Source organism: Saccostrea cucullata, unplaced genomic scaffold (genome assembly GCF_032062105.1).
Source record: "Saccostrea cucullata isolate Sc308-1 unplaced genomic scaffold, CSIRO_AGI_Scuc_v1 ctg11159, whole genome shotgun sequence".
NCBI classification, from domain to species: domain Eukaryota; kingdom Metazoa; phylum Mollusca; class Bivalvia; order Ostreida; family Ostreidae; genus Saccostrea; species Saccostrea cuccullata.
In genome coordinates this window covers 60,430-81,327 of record NW_026941730.1, presented here as the reverse complement: position 1 = coordinate 81,327, position 20,898 = coordinate 60,430, and the positions used below count along the sequence as shown (strand labels likewise).

General features: G+C 32.6%; 3 protein-coding genes and 1 long non-coding RNA gene across 4 annotated transcripts in view; 1 reads left to right on the top strand and 3 right to left on the bottom strand.

Moving 5' to 3' along the window:
• The window catches only part of LOC134258314 (fibrinogen C domain-containing protein 1-B-like), a 125,912-nt gene that overhangs the window by 50,580 nt on the left and 54,434 nt on the right, over positions 1-20,898 (bottom strand). The window lies entirely within an intron of this gene.
• On the top strand, positions 5,269-7,249 carry LOC134258307 (heavy metal-binding protein HIP-like). The gene is made up of 2 exons (XM_062740836.1): positions 5,269-6,057; positions 6,707-7,249. The coding sequence occupies exons 1-2, from the start codon at positions 6,033-6,035 to the stop codon at positions 7,135-7,137; spliced, it is 456 nt and encodes a 151-aa protein (XP_062596820.1). The 5' UTR covers positions 5,269-6,032; the 3' UTR covers positions 7,138-7,249.
• Positions 13,682-14,898, bottom strand: LOC134258308 (uncharacterized). Its single transcript, XM_062740837.1, has 3 exons — positions 14,822-14,898; positions 14,605-14,671; positions 13,682-14,056 (listed from the first exon to the last, which is right to left on the bottom strand). Exons 1-3 carry the CDS (start codon positions 14,832-14,834, stop codon positions 13,705-13,707), a joined length of 432 nt encoding a protein of 143 aa, XP_062596821.1. The 5' UTR covers positions 14,835-14,898; the 3' UTR covers positions 13,682-13,704.
• LOC134258309 (uncharacterized) lies at positions 15,047-19,631 on the bottom strand. The gene is made up of 3 exons (XR_009990138.1): positions 19,097-19,631; positions 16,144-16,292; positions 15,047-15,097 (listed from the first exon to the last, which is right to left on the bottom strand). It is a non-coding gene; the product is annotated as an uncharacterized LOC134258309 (long non-coding RNA).

Sequence of the window (20,898 nt, the reverse complement as noted above, 5' to 3'; positions counted from 1 at the left end):
TAACACACTACTGAAAGCAATGCGTATCTATAACTGTATAAATACTGGCACGGGGTCAAGAGGTCATAGATGTGCGTATGGATAAACGTTCGACGTAATTTCTCAGTTACGTCATAAAGGGTTGACGCGCGCAGTGGATTACATACATGCCGTTGGGTTTGAAAAATAATGCATTTCACACGTTAAAAGTCAAAATCTGGCAAATATAAAGTATGAATAAGTCACAAATGTAAATATAAGTAATAAGGTATCATTTTAAAACATCTATTGGGCTATAAATACGGGTTGGTATGAGATTAAATTCATCATAAAGACCTTCGGGCTTAATGGAATCTAATCTCGTGACCAACCCGTATTTATAGCCCGATAGATGTTTAAAAATGATACCTTATTTCTTAAATGTCCTGTTATGGACCCTGATCCCTGCACCTCTGATGTTTTAGATGTCTGTCTTTTCTCTGATCCTAGTTTGCTTTATTGAAGTTATGTGCTTGAAAACTGTTTGTAATATACCATATTTCATTCTTATATTATCAGTTCTTTTGGCCCTAGAACATAGTAAATTTTCAATAAATATAATTTTGAAGTATTTTGACTGCATCTATTACCATAATTATCTATACATCAAGGAAAAACTTTTTCTTTTTTTTCCTTACATTTTTACCATCATTAGAATAAAAAAGCCAATATCAACAAAACTAAAAAAACGTTTGTAAGTAATTTTTTTATTCATTATTTTTCAAAAGTGTACAAAGCAAACTTTAAATATATTTCGTTCCTTGTCTCCATATTTTTCGTGTTTTATTTTTATACTACATCACATGAAATCACAAAAATATAGATGGTTTTTTTTTATTTCAAAACAGGACACGAGCTGTGTTATCGTTAGCGTTTAGGTTTCACGGAAAATATTTTTATATTGACTCATTACTGAGTTTCAGAAATTGTGAGATTTTCAACATCAGATAACTCCTTTTTATCTTCTTTACTGGACGGGTCAGCAACCAAATCCAGGTAAGAGTGATCATTATAGTTATACTCATTAGCAGGGTTTACATGCATTGCATTCAAATATGATCCGTCAGTATTGATGGGTTTTATGTAGGATTCTCTGCTATTGATTTCGGAAAGGCAACAAGGAACACTACACTCTTGTTTTGATTCAGGTAAATATTCATAGCCTTCGTCATGCTCTTCTATTGTGTACAAAATGGAAAAAAGGCAAATATCAAAACGTGAACGGTTGAAACACATTTGCTTCTAATTTCAATTCCTGGTCGTCGAAAAACGATTATCCATCATTTAAATACAATACAACCAAAAAGAGTGTAACGACTTCAAACAACAATTATCAGAATGACAATTGTATTTATATATTAAATGCAATAATTTATTTGGAGGTTTCAAGCTGAATTTATTTTGGTGAATTGTTAAAATTTTTAGAACCACCCCATGGCTGATTGATTACATGTAATAGAAGGTGTAATGTCACATGGTCAGCACAACGAGTCATTCAGTTGTATTGCGATAACCCGCATGCTAACATGAGGCACGTCTATTTTGTTTTAATGTGTCATGTTAAATTATATATTTGATTAGTTCTGACTCAATTTGTTTTACTGTTTTTATGTATTTTGTTTTGACTACTATCCTTTTGCTAACATCTTTCTCTGAGGTTATGTTGTCTTTTTGATGTACCATCTTTTTGCCAATCTTTCCCTTATGATGATTGCCTATTTTATTTTGATGTGCTATCCTTTTGCTGACTTTTTCCTATGATGGTTATTTTGTTCTGATGTGCCTTCATTTTGCTAATTTATTCGTTTGATGTTTTAATTGTCTTGTTTTACAGATACTTTTATATAGTCATTTTTGGAGGATGGGAGATTATCATGTTTTACGTAACTGATAAACAAAGCTTGTTAATCTGATCCCTTTCTTGTTTGTTTAATTGTTCACATTTTAACCGTCATTTTGATAAATAACATTATTCATTTTTATTTTTTATTTGACTTGTACAAAATTAGCAAAAACAAGCTGTGGTGAGCTTGTCTATAAGCATTAGAATACATAAACATATTTATGACGTATATAATACCACCAGAATTGATTGTTTCTGTTTCATTCATGAGTGTTCGTTTAAAAGAAATAAACAACTTATTCAGTGAACATGGCCTTATGCATAGCAATTACTCTACAGACCTAATCCATGATGTACGCTGTACACAGGGCTATTGCTATTTAAAATGCCACCTTCACGGAATAGAGGGTGTTTATTACTCATATTTGCATTACCGGTATGTGAAATTGTCAAGAATATGAGAGGAAGTCCTGGCTCACATAAGGGTACAAATTCTTGTCTCCAGTAAAGAAAAAGAATCACAATAAAATGAGTAGACCTGATTAAAGACCTTTTTCTCAATAATTTACAAGTAATACATATAGTATTTGCTACTCAGGCATAGTTATCTAGATATACCTGTGTCGTCTTCAAATTCTTGTATTTTTTTTTATGCACTTGTGACCTCCTCAAAATTCTCCAAGAAAAATTAACAATTTAACAGTATGATGGCAAAATATAATACATGTACATGTACTTTTATATTGAGTTTAACGTAAGAGTTTCTTTATTTTGTTTTTAAAGTTTTTAAAATACATTTTCAGAGTTGAAATTATTTTGAAAATAGATAAACTATTACAGACATTTCAGTTCCTTTAAAGGTTGATCACCATAGCCTGAAGAGTTGTTGTTCTTTGCCAAGATATTTGTACATATGAACAGAAAATTGAAAAATATATAGCATTTTTTTCTAAAAAAAATTGTAAAATGTTTTATCATACAGTTTAATGCATTGACCAAAACTTGTAATGTGTAAATTATAAATTTCAATCAATTTGGTTTTTTTTTTTCCAGAAGAATATTAAAAGAAGATTTATTCCTTTCGTACAAACTTTGATATATACTCTTCTGAACACCTTAAATTAGTAGAGTAGCTTGTACTTTATGGGTTTGAGAAAGAAAATGCACTCATAGCTGAACAAGTGCAGGTTCAAAGTAGGAGAAAATGCTATAAAATATGAATTTTTATGTTGATGGCTAGAAAACAATACTATAAAAATCGACCTGTAATGCCTAGGTCCCATTTACTTCGATGGCCGGGCTATCAAATATTTTTTTTTGCATCGTCCTCTGAAAAACATGATTCGATTAGGCCCACAGTAGTATAGGGGGACGTGAAGCAGTCACATTAAGCCGGTCAACAGTTGCCCGTTCAAAGTTGGATAAGCTGCAGTTTGATTTTCTCTGTCGTCAATTAATTACGAAAACCTAATGTCGACCGATTTAAAGAACTTTCTGCCGATTGCCGGACAATGATCGAAGGTTGGTTGACAGACTATTTAATTAATGACCGCTTCAATTGAAGGAATCGCTCACCTTCGCAGAAAAAAATATAACATTGTCCGACAGACAAAAAATTTGTCGGCTGACAAAAAAGAGCTCAAATCGGACAAGACAACCGATAAAAAGCTGACTGTTGTTCGAAAAATCCTTTTTTCTGCCTGAAATATGAACTACTACTGCTAAAACATATTCAAGACTAGTAAGGAATACATGTACCATAGAAAGGAACTGTTACTCTACAAACATGTTAAAAAGCATAAATAATTCTTATTTTAAATTGTCCAGATTTCTGTAGCAACTTTCTGATTTCCATTTAATGTCATGTTCATGAGATTTTAAAATTTGAAAGTAATAAACAACAATTTTTTGTTTGATCAATATAGTCTATGTTAGAAATTTCTTTATTCAGTATTGAACTTTTTAAAAATCTATTGAGATATTCTTAATAACTGAACAATACTGAGTCATATCTTTGCAGATTTATTCAAATGACTTGTAAAACTGACAAAAAATTTTACGAAGAGGATTTTTTTGGATGAAAAGTTGTTTCATACCAATTGTTATACTCTGTTTACGGAATCTTCCATCTTCAAAGGGCTCACGGTGGATGTGACACGTCAACAGCTGAGGATGCTTACTCCTCCTAGGCACGTTATCTTATCTCTAGAATTTCGTTTTATGCCCTCTTCGCAGATTTATATTTCTTAAGGATTTTTGAGAACGATCATGTTCTTATCTTCACTTTTTACTTCTCTATACTATTTTAATATATCATTGCAAAACTTCAAATATTTTATATCTATTGGAAAATAAGTGTATTTATATTTCTTTTTTTATCAGCTGTTTTTTTTTATTGTTTTCTTGCGGAAAACCTGCTTACAAAAGAAATTGTCTGCGAACTTTTGTAACCGTTGTAAACATTGTTTAGCTATTTAAACTTAATATAATATCTATTATCTATATATGTTTATTTGAATGTATCTTAAGGTCAATAAAATTTGTGTTCAATGTGTAAAATGAGTGCAATGCTTGTCAAACTTTAAGCTGGCTGAACAAGACACTATTCATTCCAGGTAACCCTAACAAAAAAACTATAGTTTACTATAGTTAACTATAGTTATAGCTTTGACACTATGAAAACATTGGTTCACTATAGTGATCACTTTGACACTTTGAAAAACTTTTTATCGAAAACTTTGACACATTGAAAAACTTTGGCGAAAACTTTGACACATTGAAAAAAATTATCGAAAACTTTGACTCCTTGATTTACCATAGTTTACTATAGTAAATTATGGTTAAATATAGTTAACTATAGTTTTTTTACGGGAGTTTCAGTTTTTCCGTTGAACTTTATAAAAAAAGAATATAGAAACAGCTAGGCAACATATTGTTACACAGATTTACAAATTGTAGTTTTAATATAGAACAGTTGTGTAACACCTGGTGTTAAAAAGTTAAATAGAAATCATTGTTTTAAAAACAGATAATTAGCGGACAAGAAATAACGTTTATCTCTGTTCGGTACCTTTTACTAAATATTTCGCACAAATAGTTGCGGAATTATTTCATGTCTTTGACGTCAAACTAAAAAGCGAAACAGCATTTGTTGCTGTTTTGTTCTTTATCTCGTGTTGTTCCATAAAGAACTTAACACAAGATTTACGAAATAATATTCTCTTGAAGTTTTTGACATTCCTTCTATCTGGAGGATAGTGTATTAGATAATTGACGGTTTAGCTCCAGGGGGTTGTCATATGCACTTTACCATTCTATTTATTAAACGTTGCTTAAAGTTTCACGAAACATTCGCACTTAATGCATTTATGCATTGCAAGATGGCATTTGTGGCAATGAAGTGGATATTAGTTGTGATAATGATTTCTTTCACTTGGGATAGCGTGTCATCCTTGCTTCAAAACGGCGATTTATTTGAAAATCCTCAGTTATTTCCCAGTACGACGACAAGTAAAGAATCCAGTGTTTTGAGAGAAATTCTGAATCAAGAAAGCTTAGTGCGCCTTTCAATGGTACAAAAAATCCAAAGGCTAGTTTTTGATTCTATCGATAACAAAAATAGTACTCAGATCATGAAGAAAAGACTTGATGACGTAATTTATGAAGTAAAGGCATTTGAGTCAGGTTATCAAAGAATGGAAAAAGAGAACTCAGCACTTAATGAAAAATGGAAGTCCATGCTGTCTACAATGGCTAACACTACAAGTCTTACACTTGACAAAATTTATCCTTTAAATGAAACAGAAGTTCTACGTCTTATGGAGCAAATATCGTCTCTAAAACGGGAAAATAATGAACTTACTCGGGAACATACAGAAATAAATGCACAACTTGTGGCTTTAAACAAAACAATCAGTTTGTCAGAGAGATATTTGGAAATTTTAAAAAACGAGACGTTGTTCAACAAACATAAAATTGACATTCTGGTACAAGAAAATGAGATTATGCAGAAAAGTTTATTTCAGAGAACAAAACATTCAGCGAGAACAATAAAAATGACTTAATTACACGGTTGCATGTAGTTGAAGGTAGTATTGGGAGTTTTGAACAAACAGTCAATGAAACAAAGGAAAATCTTTTTAAGGAACAAAGCAACTTTAGCAGACAACTGATGCATCTTTCCACACAAATCACAGGTATGTATGAGTATTTAATATACGAACATATGATTTTTCTCGGATATACTTTATTGTGAACATCAAGCCGAAAAATAAGTCAAAAATTTAAATTTAAACGAATGCATTGACTCGAGTATTACGTGAAGGAGTATTTTCTTCACAATGGATTCATATTGACGAAAAAAATAACGGTAAGAGGTTTTAACATTATTTGGGACATTTTACTTCACAGTTCCTGCATATGCATACTAGACTGGTCAATACTTAAAATAAATGATATACAATTATTGCTGTTTTTTGAGGTCAATAGAATGATTTAGCCATCTGAGGAGTACAATATTCACCGAGCCCGAAGGGCGAGGTGAATAATGTACATCGAAGATGGCTAAATTATTGTATTGACCTCAAAAAACAGCAATAATTGTTTTATTATATGATTCACTGATAAAATGATACAGCTGAGCTCATTACTTGTTGGCATTTAATTAAGTCGCTTTATACTTTAGATTGATTGTTTGTTGTTTTTACGTCCCTCTCGAAAATTTTTCACGCATATATAGACGCCACCACTTGACGGTAGAGAGCTACAAATTTTGTTCCTATTCTATAGTAAAAGATCCTTAATTTAAAAGTGGACATAACAAATGAAAATTTCTTTCTCATTTAGAAAGACTTAAATGTCCTTCTTCCAAGAGTAAATCCATCGCTTTTTACGCGTACATGTCTCAGAACACAGCGACTATATCTGGTCAGCAAATCTTGACATTTGATGTCGTGAAAACTAACGCTGGAAATGGATACTATTATGCAACTGGAATATTCATCGTTCCGGAAACCGGCATTTGTGTATTTACTTGGACAATACGAGAAAACAGCGCTAACCGTCACTCGACACAGTTAGTGAAAAATACTGATGAACTTGGAATAATTCACACACAAGTTTACCACAACTCGGACATTGCTGGAACCGGAATTGTTGTTGCGCATGTCAATACAGGAGACAGCGTCTTTGTAAGAACTCACTCATCATGGAATTATGGAATTATTGTAAGCAACAGTGCAGGAAGATCGTCCTTTTCTGGATGGAAACTTGTGTGACCACTGTATATTATTAAATCAAAATAGTAGAGAAGGCTTTGTTTGTAGTGCAGATTCTAGATAATTTTCTTAAAACTTCAAAGATTTCACTACTGCAATGTCATGACGCTTTTATCATAATTAATCAAATTTTCAATTTGTTTTTATTGCTATACAAAGTTTGTACTATAAAAGTAATTAAAAGCTCCAAAGTTTCACTATTACTAGTCAAACATCCAAAGTTCTTACTACAGTAAATTAAAGTAACAGTTATTTTTGCAATTAAGTAAATCGAAGTTGCAAAGCTTTAACTTAGATACTATAGTCAACTATAGCTAATTATAGTTTACTATAATAGTATTTTTGTGAGGGGAATTGATTATCGAAGGCAAACGGATAAAAGAATTCTTTCGGGAATACGCATTGATATCTTTAAATGGAAATCAAAATTGAGTCTCAATTCCTTCGTTGAATATCCTGTTAAAATAACATCTTATATAATTAATACCCTTCTAAATAATTAAAAAACAGAAAAGGTGAAAGTCTACAATATTAAGCAGAATCTGAATGAAAATAGAAAAGCATAAAGATTGTGATTTTTTGAATGGCATATAATTTATTCAATGTGAAATTGATCATTATAACAGACAGATTCTCTTAGTTACATATAATTTTTCTTCCACTCGTTGTGATTATATACATATACAACAGAAGTTGCATCGATCTGTTTCATTCTTTACAGTTACATAAGTTTTCAAGAAAAATGTTGCAATCAATAAAGATTTTAAATGCATACCAATTTTGTTTTGCACCAAATGCAACTACAATAAAAAAATTCGCGGACTTGTTTTCTCATTTGTTCTCTTACAAGACATTCGGCACTTTAGATCAAGATACACGTAGTGATTGTAGCGTGATTTTCTTATTTTTCTCCATGATTAAGGACAATCTGTAATTGTTCAAGAAAAAAAAAATCTAAAAACGAAATTCATTCACATATACTTTCTAAAATAAGTCTCAAACACTTTCAATAAATAAAACATACCCCTTCTCTTCATTTGGTATTGCTACCGATGCAGAGGAGTAATTTTGGAGGCTTGAAATAACATGCTGTTCGGTTATAGAAAAGCACACACACCGTGTATAATATATAATAATTATTTTTGTCTAACTTATAATAACATCTTCTATATATAAGACATTTTACAGATCATTATATAATGATAGGCATGGCTCAACGCAAAGTTGAAATCATCTATTGACAAAAACAACAATGCTATACTTAGAAGAAACAAGAGGCCCACGGGCCTTATAGGTCACCTGAGTATTGTGCAACAACTTTCAAGCAATTAAATTTGGTTCGTGTCTTAAACCAGAGGCCATGGAATTCGCAATTCACAATTTTGAAAAAGGCACCATTGTTTATCATAATTATAGACTCAGCATACTTACTTTATTTACTTAATTCCCAAAGGAAGATCAGAGTAACAAAGAGAAAATGCACTTCCACTTTAAAAGCAGTTGTGCATGTCACCCCAAAGGAACCACTGACCTTGGGGCCACATATTTCAAAATTTTGCAAATTGTATCATAAATGGTTGATTAATACCAAAGAGCAGATTTCAAAGCATTAATTTATTTTCAGATTATGTACCCCACCCCCACCCCCACCCTGAACCAGGAGGGGGGGGGCATAAAAAATAACCATTTTGCTAGATGCACCGTTTTTTTTATCATAAATATATATTCTTGGATCATTGTTATAAAACCCAGGAGCAAAGGAAAGATTTTCAAAGAATAAATGTATTTTCATTATATAATCAATAGAGCCCCGCCCTAACACCAGAAACCCTAACCCTGAGGCCATAAATTCACAATTTTGGAAGAGGCACTCTTGCTCAACATAACTATGTACTTACATAGTTTATTTGATACCCAGAAGCAGAGAAGAAGATTTTCAAAGAGTAAATGCATTTTCACTATATGATCAATAGAGCCACGCCCCTTACGCCAGAACCCCTGACCCTGGGGCCATAAAATTCACAATTTTGGAAGAGGCACTCTTGCTCAACATAATTATGTACTTACATGGTTTATTTAATACCCTGGAGCGGAGAAGAAGGTTTTCAAAGAAGTAATGCATTTTAACAATATAATCAATAGAGCCCAACCCTAACACCAGAAACCCTAACCCTGAGGCCATAAATTCACAATTTTGGAAGAGGCACTCTTGCTCACCATAACTATGTACTTAGTTAGTTTATTTAACACCCAGAAGCAGATAACAAGATTTTCAAAGAGTAAATGCATTTTCACTATATAACTAATAGAGCCTCGCCCTAACACCAGAACCCCTGACCCTGGGGCCATAAAAATCACAATTTTGGAAGAGGCATTCTTAAGGAATCACTGTCTAGTTTTGAGGGTATGCCAGGGCATCAACAATAGTGGGAAACATGGGATAATTTGCATAACGGGCGAAGCCCGTTATGCTAAAATTATCCCATGTTTCCCAGTATTGTTGATGTTCCTGGCATACTCTCAAAACTAGACAGTGATTCCTTATATTTCCGTTTCATTGCGAAATAAAATTGTAGATTTAGACTTTAAAAATGTAGACATAGACTATAATCACACGAGGACTTCCATGTCAATTTCAATAGTCCTCGCCCATTGACGTCGAACACAAAGGCAGCCGCACGAGATTCACATGCATATTTGGCCTCCTTAGCGTCAGACACAGAGACAGATGCGCACGGAATTTGCATGCGTATTAGGCCTCTTTAGCTCCTGACCTATCGACCTGGCTTATAAACATTCCGGCAGATTTATCAAGAAATAAACTCCGACAACTTTCAAAGAGTTATCACAGAGAAAAAAAATTAGAAATGGAAATATTTGCTCATCATAACTATGTACTTAGTTAGTTTATTTAATACCCAGAAGCAGAGAAGAAGATATTCAAAGAAATCATGCATTTTCACTATATTATCTATGTAGCCCCGCCCTAGCACTAGAACCCCTGACCCTGGGGCCATGAATTTCACAATTTTGGTAGAGGACTCAATGCTAAATGTCCAGGAGTAAAGAAGAAGATTTTTAAAGATTCCAATAATTTTAGTGGTTTTGACCCTACCCTTCTGGCCCCAGGGGCAGGGGCCATAAAATTCACAATTTTTATTTCCCTTCACCCATAAATGCTGTATACCAAATTTGATTGAAATTGGTTCAGTGGTTTCAGAGAAGAAGCTGAAAATGTTCAAATGTTAACACACGACGCACGACACACGATACACGACGACGGACGAAAACAGATAGCAATAGGTCACTTGAGTTACTCAGGTGACCTAAAAAAAACCTATACACGTGTTCAATAGATCATAGTTTCATTTGTATAAAAGATACGAGAGTTACTTCTTCAATAAAAATTTAACTTGTAACCTTACTTGGCCTTGTCATTGCAAAATCATGTTGTTAAATTGTATATAGTACACCCAAGTTAGGTACTATGAATTTGATTATTATAAAGATGCTTCACTTTCTCATTAACAAAATCTATGTAGTTTTTGGAGATCAGATCTTCCAACAATCTATCGGAATTCTTAGGGTTCCTAATTACGTCGCTGTAATAGCAGACCTATTTTAGTATTAATATGAAGCATTCTTAAACTTCAATATGAGAAGAAAACACTTTAAACTGTACATTTAGATTTTATCCTGCCACTGATAAAAATCGTGAAATTTCATTGGTTGAGAAGAATACTGTATCAATCAATATGCTGTCTACCCACATCATATTGCTAAAGTGCCCCCTCTACGTGACCTACTTACCACACATCAAATCACTATCCCCCTCCAAGTGACCTACCCACCACACATCAAATTGTGACCGTGTCATATATGATGAATAAACACAGTTATAGGGTTGCATGGATTCTTTATTGCCATGGATCTCGTTCCACATATGAACAATCAATAAAGTGAAAATATCGGCCCTATAAGAAATAAAATACAATATGTAAATGACATCAAACAATATATTCAATTCAATGCAGTCCTCATACATCGACACGGATTTTAATAAAAATATATTTAACAGATTATAAATGTTCCAAATTCATGAATGCGTAAAAAGGGAAATAACTCTTACAAATTACAGAATTACCAAAATCGTGTTTAGATAGAAATTTCCGTAATTTTGAGTAATTTGTCAAAGTATATTAAAATGTAAAAACAAGTAATAATTCCTATAGCGTACCAATTTATGGAATCAGGCTGAGCACTAACAAAAATGCTGGCTCGAATATTACATCTATACAGAACCTATATAAAAACAACAATCATAGGTTCAGCCGTAATCTCAAGACAATATTATAGCTGATCATAAAAATAATAAAACTGTTCAATTTACAACATCTCTATCCAGTGTTGTTTATAATCAATATGATTACTGATAATAATACTTTACAAGAGACAATGAACTTTATTTCAAAACTTCACTCGTTCTCTCTTTCAATCAAAGAAATTTTGTTACGTAAAGATAAAAACATAAAAGTAGAAAAATAGATAACTTACTGTATGTGATCTGTATACTAATACTCAAATGTAATGGTAAAACCCAAATGTATATCTTGGTACCGAGACAGAATCTCACAGCCGGTAACTTTGGCTGTCCGTGCGAGAAGGAAGTGCCCCCACACATCACATCGAACAATAGAAAACTTACCGCCAAAACCCTTGGCCAATAAAACTACGTTACACGTAATGTCAAAGGTCGACAAGGTCAGCCAGTCAGAATTAGTAGCATGCAAAGTGAAAAGTGCAATGATGATAATGATAACTATAAAACACTTTGAGATAAATAAATATTCTTTATTAATTATTTATTTATTTATTTATTAAAACCACTCTGCCACAAAATCACTATCCCCCCTCCAAGTGACTTACCCACCACACATCAAATCACTATCACCCCCCACGTGTCATACTGCAAAGATGATTTCATTTGAACACAAAGAGCCGAATACCTGACGTCATGTTAACATTAATGACGTCACAATGTTAACAATTGTTACGGGAGGATTTGCAGAAATCTTCGACAGGATAAATTCGTTATGTAGACACTTGGAGGGGTAATACGGAAAAATGTGGGATCCTTGAAAAAAATACATATTAGCTCAGCTTACATATCTCTGTATTTCCCCTCTGTCTTCAAAACAGTAATATATTTGATGTCGTATAATCATTTGGCAATAGTTACTCTCATTTATACATGAATGTCGACTTGATGTGTCCCAAAAGATCTTGAAATAAAAAATAACAATGAATCTGAACCATCTGTTTGATATTTGGATATTTTCCAGAAAAAAGCAGTAATGGTTAGTTTTGGGCATGAATACTGCGGGTTATCTACATATATTTTAGATGATCATGTTTGAAATGATTAATTTATACAATACAAATCTTGAAAATATTTTAAACATTTGATTTTTTGCATTAAGTTGAGGTGTTTTTTTTGAATGATCAGTTTCTGTATGAAACATGTGGAGAAAACGAAGAGTATTTAAGATATAAAAAAAATCCATACAACAATACAAAATAAGAACAGAGTAAACATGGACCTCTAAAACATCAGAGGTGGGATCAGGAGCCATGAAGGATTTAGCATTCCCTGCTCACTGGTAACACCCGCCATGTGCCCCTTGTCATGATCGGGGAATAACGGAAAAATTCGATGTGAATTCAGTGTATAAATAATGGTCAAGCAATTAGTATAAAGAACGTCAGTCAGCATTTCACTTTATGATAAATTGTATTTGCTGATAATGTCATTGTATCGGCAATAGCCTTGCAAAATGATGACTTTAAACGATACTGCTGATATTCTTGTTTTATCAACTTGTTTTTCAATAATTTACCTCGTTTAGAAATTTTTCATACTTAGAGCATGTTCTAATCGAATCAACTATGGAATCAACAATATAAACTCCGTATTAAGGTAATGAAGATATTGCTACATAAGTAAGGGAAGCTGAGGCTCAAAAAGTTAAATCCATCACGTTTATCATAGAGCATGATTGTTACATTACTATTAACGTCTTCTTCATTCAAAATATCTAAATACGTAACAGATGTGCCAGAACCTGTGATATCTTTCATCTTAAGCTGACTAGAATACATGTATATACATGTATATTATATTGACATTAGATTGAAAATTGCTATTGTACGAAATGATGTTTTTAACGAGTCTGCTGATATTCTTGCTTCATCAACATGTTTGTCAATAATTTACATCGTTTTAGAAATTTTGCATACGTAGGGCATGCTCTTGCATATCGAATCCACTGAGTTATATAAACTCCGTATGCAGGTGAAGAATGTATATTGCTGCATAAACAAGGGAAGTTGACGATTGAAAAGTCATCACGTTAAACATAGAGCTTGGATGTTAGATTACCATTAACGTACAAAATTCACGTCAAGTAATTACACTGTAAGACAGATCCTTGATTGTTTCACTAAAATTGTCACTTCGTTAATTGTTTTGTCTACTGACTGTCAGACTTTTTTTTTAGATTTTCAGCATCAAATAACTTTGTGTTTATTTATCCTGGCAGTGTCGTTAACAAAATTCAGGTAAGGATGAACATCATCGTAATACTCATTAGCAGGTGTGACATCCATTGCACCTAAATATGACCCGTCAGCATTGTTAGGTTCCATGTATGATCCTTCATTATTGGATTCAGAAGAACAACGAGGAACACTCCCCACCAGATTTGATGCAGGCAAACGTTGATAGCCTTGGTCGTGCTCCTCTATAGTTTCATAGACATGATCAAGGTTTATTCCTCCTGAGATGGCCAGTGTTGATTCGTATGGGGCATTCTCCGCCTCTGTAGTTCTCTGAATTCGTGTTAACTCTTTCCTGCATTTTCTTTAATAGAAATGTTTTGCATTATCTAAGTGCATTTCGATTTAAATAACTTTCATTTACTTTTAATTCAAATTAGATATTTTTCCCATTTACTAAAAAAGGACCCGTAACTTTCATTTAAAAGTGTCGAGTGTATGGCGAAGGAAAAGAACGACTAGGTCAGTCGCGGCCGAGATACAAACTCACGACCTACCGATCACTGAGCGAGCGCTCTACCAACTGAGCTACCGTGAACCGTCACTTCAATGTATAAAACGTAGGAGTAAATGTTAGCAGATGAATTTTTTAACCTTCTTTCCTTGCTTGCCTGACTGGTCGTCAAAAAAGAAGGTTCTAAAAAAATCATACTTAAAGAGTAAGCCCTTAGCTTATTCTAAAGAAAAATACACGGCAAAATCAAACTCTTTAACTGTTTAAGAATACACACTTTAAAACCTTTGAAAAACGAATTTGGATAATACTTCGTCCGACAGTTGAACAATCCAATACTAATATACCCATTTTTTAAGAATCCTTCTTAAACTAGTATCATGTACATTACTACAAACCTTATTTTGATTAAGACGATTGTTAAGCTAACAACGATGAGGATCACAGCGCCAAAACCCGCAGCCACTGATTAGAAAAGAAGAAATACAGTGCAATTAATTGTAAGTACAACCAGACAAAAGAATTGTTTCGCGCCAGTATCTGTTATTCATAAGAATAAGATATTTCGTTTAAAACGTGAAGAAATATTTGTTTTGATTGTGGTATCCTACATACAAAAGTACTGCATGTGATAAACAATCGTTGACTCTTCTTTAATCTCTGTAGAAGTAACTACATTTCTCTCTGTAGAAACTGGATCAATTTAAAAATTTAAAAAAAAACCATTATTATTGTATCAAGTTTCATTGCATGTATAAAACTATGATGTTGAACATTCTTTTACACAAATACGAATCATTAACTCTGCATTTAAACAAAGGAGTAAATGTTTATTCATACCAGTATAGCTTTCCCCTGAGAATGGAAACTCTGACAGGTATCGTGTAAAACCTGAGTTGAAATATTGAAGATTTGTGTTCATTAACATCATATAACAATGACGATCAAATGATTCTTATCTGAGATATTAAATTCCTTATCGTATTACGAAACCTTCAGAAAATATATAACATTTGCGTTTTTTTTAATTGGAACTCATGTTCAAAGTAGCATTTATTGTTTTTTTTCTATTTCGGATTTAATTAAAATATTATCCTATATTATTTTACAAACAATTGATACATTTTTAGTCAACAACCTTCGGAATAGTTGAATGATGCCCTCATAGAATAGGTAAACTATCACTCTGACCAAACAACAATAATTATATAAAATCATAGTCTAATAATGAGATTGAATACTAAGTCTTAGCATTGCAGCTTTTTTGCGTGCATGATACTCGTTTTATTGTAAAAAAAAATATTTGTTTACTGATGATATTTTTCAAATTAATGTATCAAAATTGGTGCAAGCTTTATAATAGGCTCTGCGCATGAACAATTCCTAAAACGAGGTACTAGTAAATTATTGACAAAAATGTTGATGAAACAAGAATTTCAAGTTGTCATGGTTAAAACGTCAGATTTGAAATATTATTTGCAAGACATTTTGAAATAGAAGACATGGAATTGGAAAAATAATCTTCAATATGTCTCTAATGGAGACTTAACAGTCTTTCAATGTTTTGTATACACTGTAGGTTTTATACCAGAAACTGGGAATCTGATTACTTCGCATATGGCATATGACATATGTAATATGTTTTAAATCCTAGAGGATTATATCTGAAGGGCACCGAATGAATTCTTTGAGTATGTGTCCCTTCAAAAAAGTGACCTCTTTTTATACTGTATCATATTTGCCAGTTTCATATCGTAATTCTGTGTACTCATGAATGAATAGGTTCCTAACGACAAGTATCCTCGGGGAAAGACTGTCCACAAGCAAAGATACATAATCGGTGGTTAAAATGTATCCTCATCTGATTCAGTAGAAAGAGAATTATGATTATAAGTTGGATTACCGATGTTCACCTACAGTAATGAGTGTACACTTACATGTTTCCAAATTAAAAATTGAAGGAGCAAGGAATTTGTTGTGTTTGAAGTAAGTGTTGACCAAACGAAGCTTGTCCTTAACAAGACAGGTTGAATCATTTCCCCATGTTGACAATGAAATTACACAATGAAGGAGTTGCTGCGTGTTTCTGTTATAAAATAATTTAAGTAGAAAAGTAGAAATTTAAGTAAAATGTTTTGAACAAAACAGTTTTGCAGATGACCAATAACTAAAACCCCAGTCACATTTCCAAAAACGACCAACGGCCGACGGGTTTTGAAGCAAAAATGGGATTCTTCGGGTGACAGTCGTCAGTTCATCGGCCATTGTCTTGGCCGATTTTGACCTCTTTCTTTGTCGGCCGACCAATTTTGTGTCCATCGGTCCAAGTTATAATTTTTTATGCGTCGGTGGCCGGTTCCTTCAAGTAATGTTATCCGTCGACCAACCTTCGATCATCGTCTGACCATCGGCGGTTAAGTTATAAAGTCGGTCGTCCGTCGTTGGACAATAAGGGTGTTTAAAATTTCGGCCGACGCTTAAAATCAAACTGTAGCTCAGAGCTCGATGATCGGACGACGATTGGCCGACTTGTGAATATTTAACCTAGTAAGTATACATAACACAAACAAAATTTTGATGCTTGGATTGATATATATTTTTTGAACGGAAATAGCATGAATAATTAATCCGTCAGATATAAAGAAATCTAAAGTATTATTTGCTGCTTAGATATGCACCATTTGTCATATTTATGCAATTCCATACAAAATATTGCACACATTTTCAACTTTGCCTTGCAAACATTACTCACGTTACCTATCTGAATATAGATTTACTAAAAAATGTTGCTGAATTCTAAAGAAAAAAGATTTTTTGTGTTATTTGTCGAAGTCATCGGTGTCCCTAGAAATTAATGTGACTGCTCCGTGTCGCCCGATACTGTATCGGCCGATCATGTTCTTTCAGCCGACAAGATCAGAAAAATTTATTCGCCCGACCAACGGCTTAAATGTGACCTAGGCATAAGAATGCAAATATGCTTGTTCCACTTTTATCAACGAAACTGTTGACTATGATGTCAAAAGGTCTAGTGTTAACTATATCCTGTGGAGTGGTTGTATAAAGTTTTTAAAAAAGTCATACATTAATACTATTTTTCTTGGTGAAAGTTATTCCACAGTTTTAAGTATCCATATATGATGAAAACCATTTCTTAAATTTGTGACTGTTAACTTCCCTTATTATTTTTATTTAGAGATATGCCGTTATCACTTACATATGAAGTTTTCCCCCATTTGATTCGATACTCAACAGTATGCTATACTTAAAACAGTTTCTAAATCAAGATAGTCAAAAATGATAATACAAATATAACAATAGTTTGACTGGTTCAACAGGGGTGCATACATTTGCAATTAATTGCATTATATTTTAAGAAAGGATTTTGGAATGGATTCTTTATCCTTTATAAAGATCCTTTCTTTGGATTATTGGAATACTTTCGTTTGAACCTGAATGATGTCAGTCAAACAGCAAAACATATGTGTTACATGAAATATATGGAGATAAAGAATGGGATTCAAGCTCAATGGTCCATAGAACAATACAAAATAGGAGCAGAGCAAAAATTGACCTCTAAAACATCAGAGGTAGTATCAGGCGCGCAACTAGGATAAGGCTGCCCGTAAAATATCAAACTGTTCAAACTGTACTAACTTCTCTGAACTACCAAGATATGACGTCATAATAGAATATGAAGTGAAGTACTGCATACTAGAGCTGACATGACGGGGAAAATGTCATTATTTTAACATGGCATGTAGATTTTTTTTAGGACTTGTTGCTTGATTCAAGTGTTAGGATTGTTTTTTAAGATCGAGTGTGTTGTTATGGTGTTGAACATTTGAAATTCAAATATCACTATCCCTTTTGCTTGTCCAATATGCACATATTCAAACAATAGCAAAAATTATGTGTGAAACGTTCCCCTTACACGGCCGTAGACAGAGTTAGAATTTATGACTCGTGTTTATGTTGGACTGGCACAAGTGATTTACAAGGACACATTGAAGATATTCTGTGTGAATCTACAAGAGAAGTAAGTCCTCTAACTGAATATTGCTGGGGGATTGTGTGTAGTTTATCCGTTTTTGTATAAATCGTGATGAAGTGTGGAAAATACCCCTTCTTATGTTGGTAATTTTTATTTCTCGTAAAATATATTCTAAATGAGTAAAGATTAAACATTCCGCCAGCACTTTCTATGTACTAGAGATCACGAAAAATTGATTTATGTAATAAACTTTGCACAATAATTTTGTTTTGCACTTGTGCCGAAGCGATTTTTGCGTGAATATCACAAATCTCCATCACGTAATCAATACAGTCATGTGAAATCATATAAATACTTAAAAATAAAACCTGATTAAACTATTATCTTAAGTTGTCTGCAATTTTAAACAAGGATCACACATTAACATTAAAATCTAGCTCAGAATGATATGTTTATTTTCTAGGCATTTAAGCCTTCAGACAGCCTTATCATAACTGCGTGCCATGAAGGAGTGAGTATCTCTTGCACATTTGAAAAATTATATCATTTTTCGATAAAATTGTCTTAAGAAATCGTACAGTCTAAATATAGGAAAATATGTAATTATCAACATTCAAATTTATACTAGTCTTTATGTGTTATTTCATGCATATATAATTAAGTTTCATTGCAAAAATATCTATCAAAATGCATTTCATTTACACAAAATTGGATCATGTTCATGCAGTTATTCTTTTACATAAAATTCAATTGGTTTGAATGAGCCACATTTAATGTTTAAAATGTAATGTACCTATTTTTACAACACAACTACAGATATAAGGAATCGTTGAATTCCACGACTGATATAATGTTTTGCTAAGTTTAGCAACACACACAAATCCCTTTTAATATACCTGCAAAATTCTTCTTCATCTGTTGCCTTTTCTATATTGAATCGTCCATTGCAGGATTTTACAAAGTCCTTAATGATGTTTATTTGCTTATATTCTGAACTAAGTATCATGCTGCAAGCAGAAATTATGCCTGTAACGACAAAAATGTAGAATATTGGAATATTAACAAATTTAACCATCTTTTAAAATGTATTAATTGCGAACAGAAAAAATAATTTTGTTTAACTTTGGTAAACATTGAAAAATCTTAATACTAAAATAGTATAATATTATTCAATTATAATTTTACATTTACATTTGCAAATGTTTTCCTTTATGTAACACTACTGAAAGCAAGCGTTTTTATTACTGTATAAATACAGGTACGGGGTCAAGAGGTCATACATGTTTGTATGGATAAACGTTCGACGTAATTTCTCAGTGACGTCATAAAGGGTCGACGCGCGTTCAGTGGATTACATACATGCCGTTGGGCTTGAAAAATAATGCATTTCACACGTTATTAGTCACAATCAGGCAAATTTAAAGCATGAATAAGTCACAAATGTAAATATAAGTAATAAGGTATCATTTTTTGAGTTTTATTGGGATGTAAAACGGGTTGGTACATAATCAAATCATCCAAAAAGCCCATATTTCCTAAATATATATTAAGCATAGGGAGCTTGAGATGTTAATTAGTGAAAAATTGAATGCATGTGCGTATTACAAATGAGATGAAATAATTTTTTTTTTAAATGCTATTTTTGTACAAAGCTGTCTATGAAAATTTAAGTAAATTCGGATTAAATGTTTCTTGAAAGAGGAGGCAAAAATAGAAGAAAAATATATTTAAAAAAAAATGAAAAAAACGAGTTATAAAACTTGATATTTATTAAAATAATTGGAAAATATGCTATTTTCGACTGTTTTCTTTCACGGTGGCGATTTTTTAAATTTTCTTATGGTTTATGAAATTTCAGGATTTCGATGTACCTGTGTGCCCTACTTTTATTTACTTCCTTATAAATACCAAACATACGATGGCAATCGTTGACAAAGTATAAATAAACTGGTTGTGCTAAATGTACATTTACAGTTTATACAATGATAAATTAGTTTTAATTTGACGACAGGATTTAACAAAACGCTGTATAAAACGACAATATTCTTTTTAAAAAAGGGTTGCTGTCAGTCATCGTATAATCCAAATTGGACGTCATATAAATATACATACAGTGATATTTATTACCACATTGTATTTTAAAAATCTAAGATCTTTTTAGTTATAAATGCAAAAGATACTTCATGAGATTTAATCCAATATATATACTTCGCAGAGTTAAAGTGCCTAGCTATATATAATAATAATATCATAGAAAAAATTAGAGGTACTTAAGCACTGAGCTCATTAAATGATACCTCGCCTCCCACATGATTATAATGGCATTTTTTTTTTTTTTTTTTTTCACTCTGGGAGACCCCAAAAAAGTGTCGGATCAAAATGCACAATGACATTATGTAGTAAAAGGGAATCTGTGTAAGTGTCATTTAATTCAATTATGTGGCATAGGAGGAGTTGCAGATAAGAGGTGGGTAACCTTCAATATCATTGAAAAAATGGAAAGGTCAATGTTTTGCTATCGGAAACCCAAATATGTTTCCACTCAAAAAATAAAGTAGGAGGTGCACAATGACACTAAGTAGCAAAAGAATCTGTAAATGTCTCCTTAAATTTCATTTAGTGGTACAATAGGAGTTATGGGTACAATGCATAACAGACAAACGGACGGCTAGACCGATGGACGGACATAACAATCACT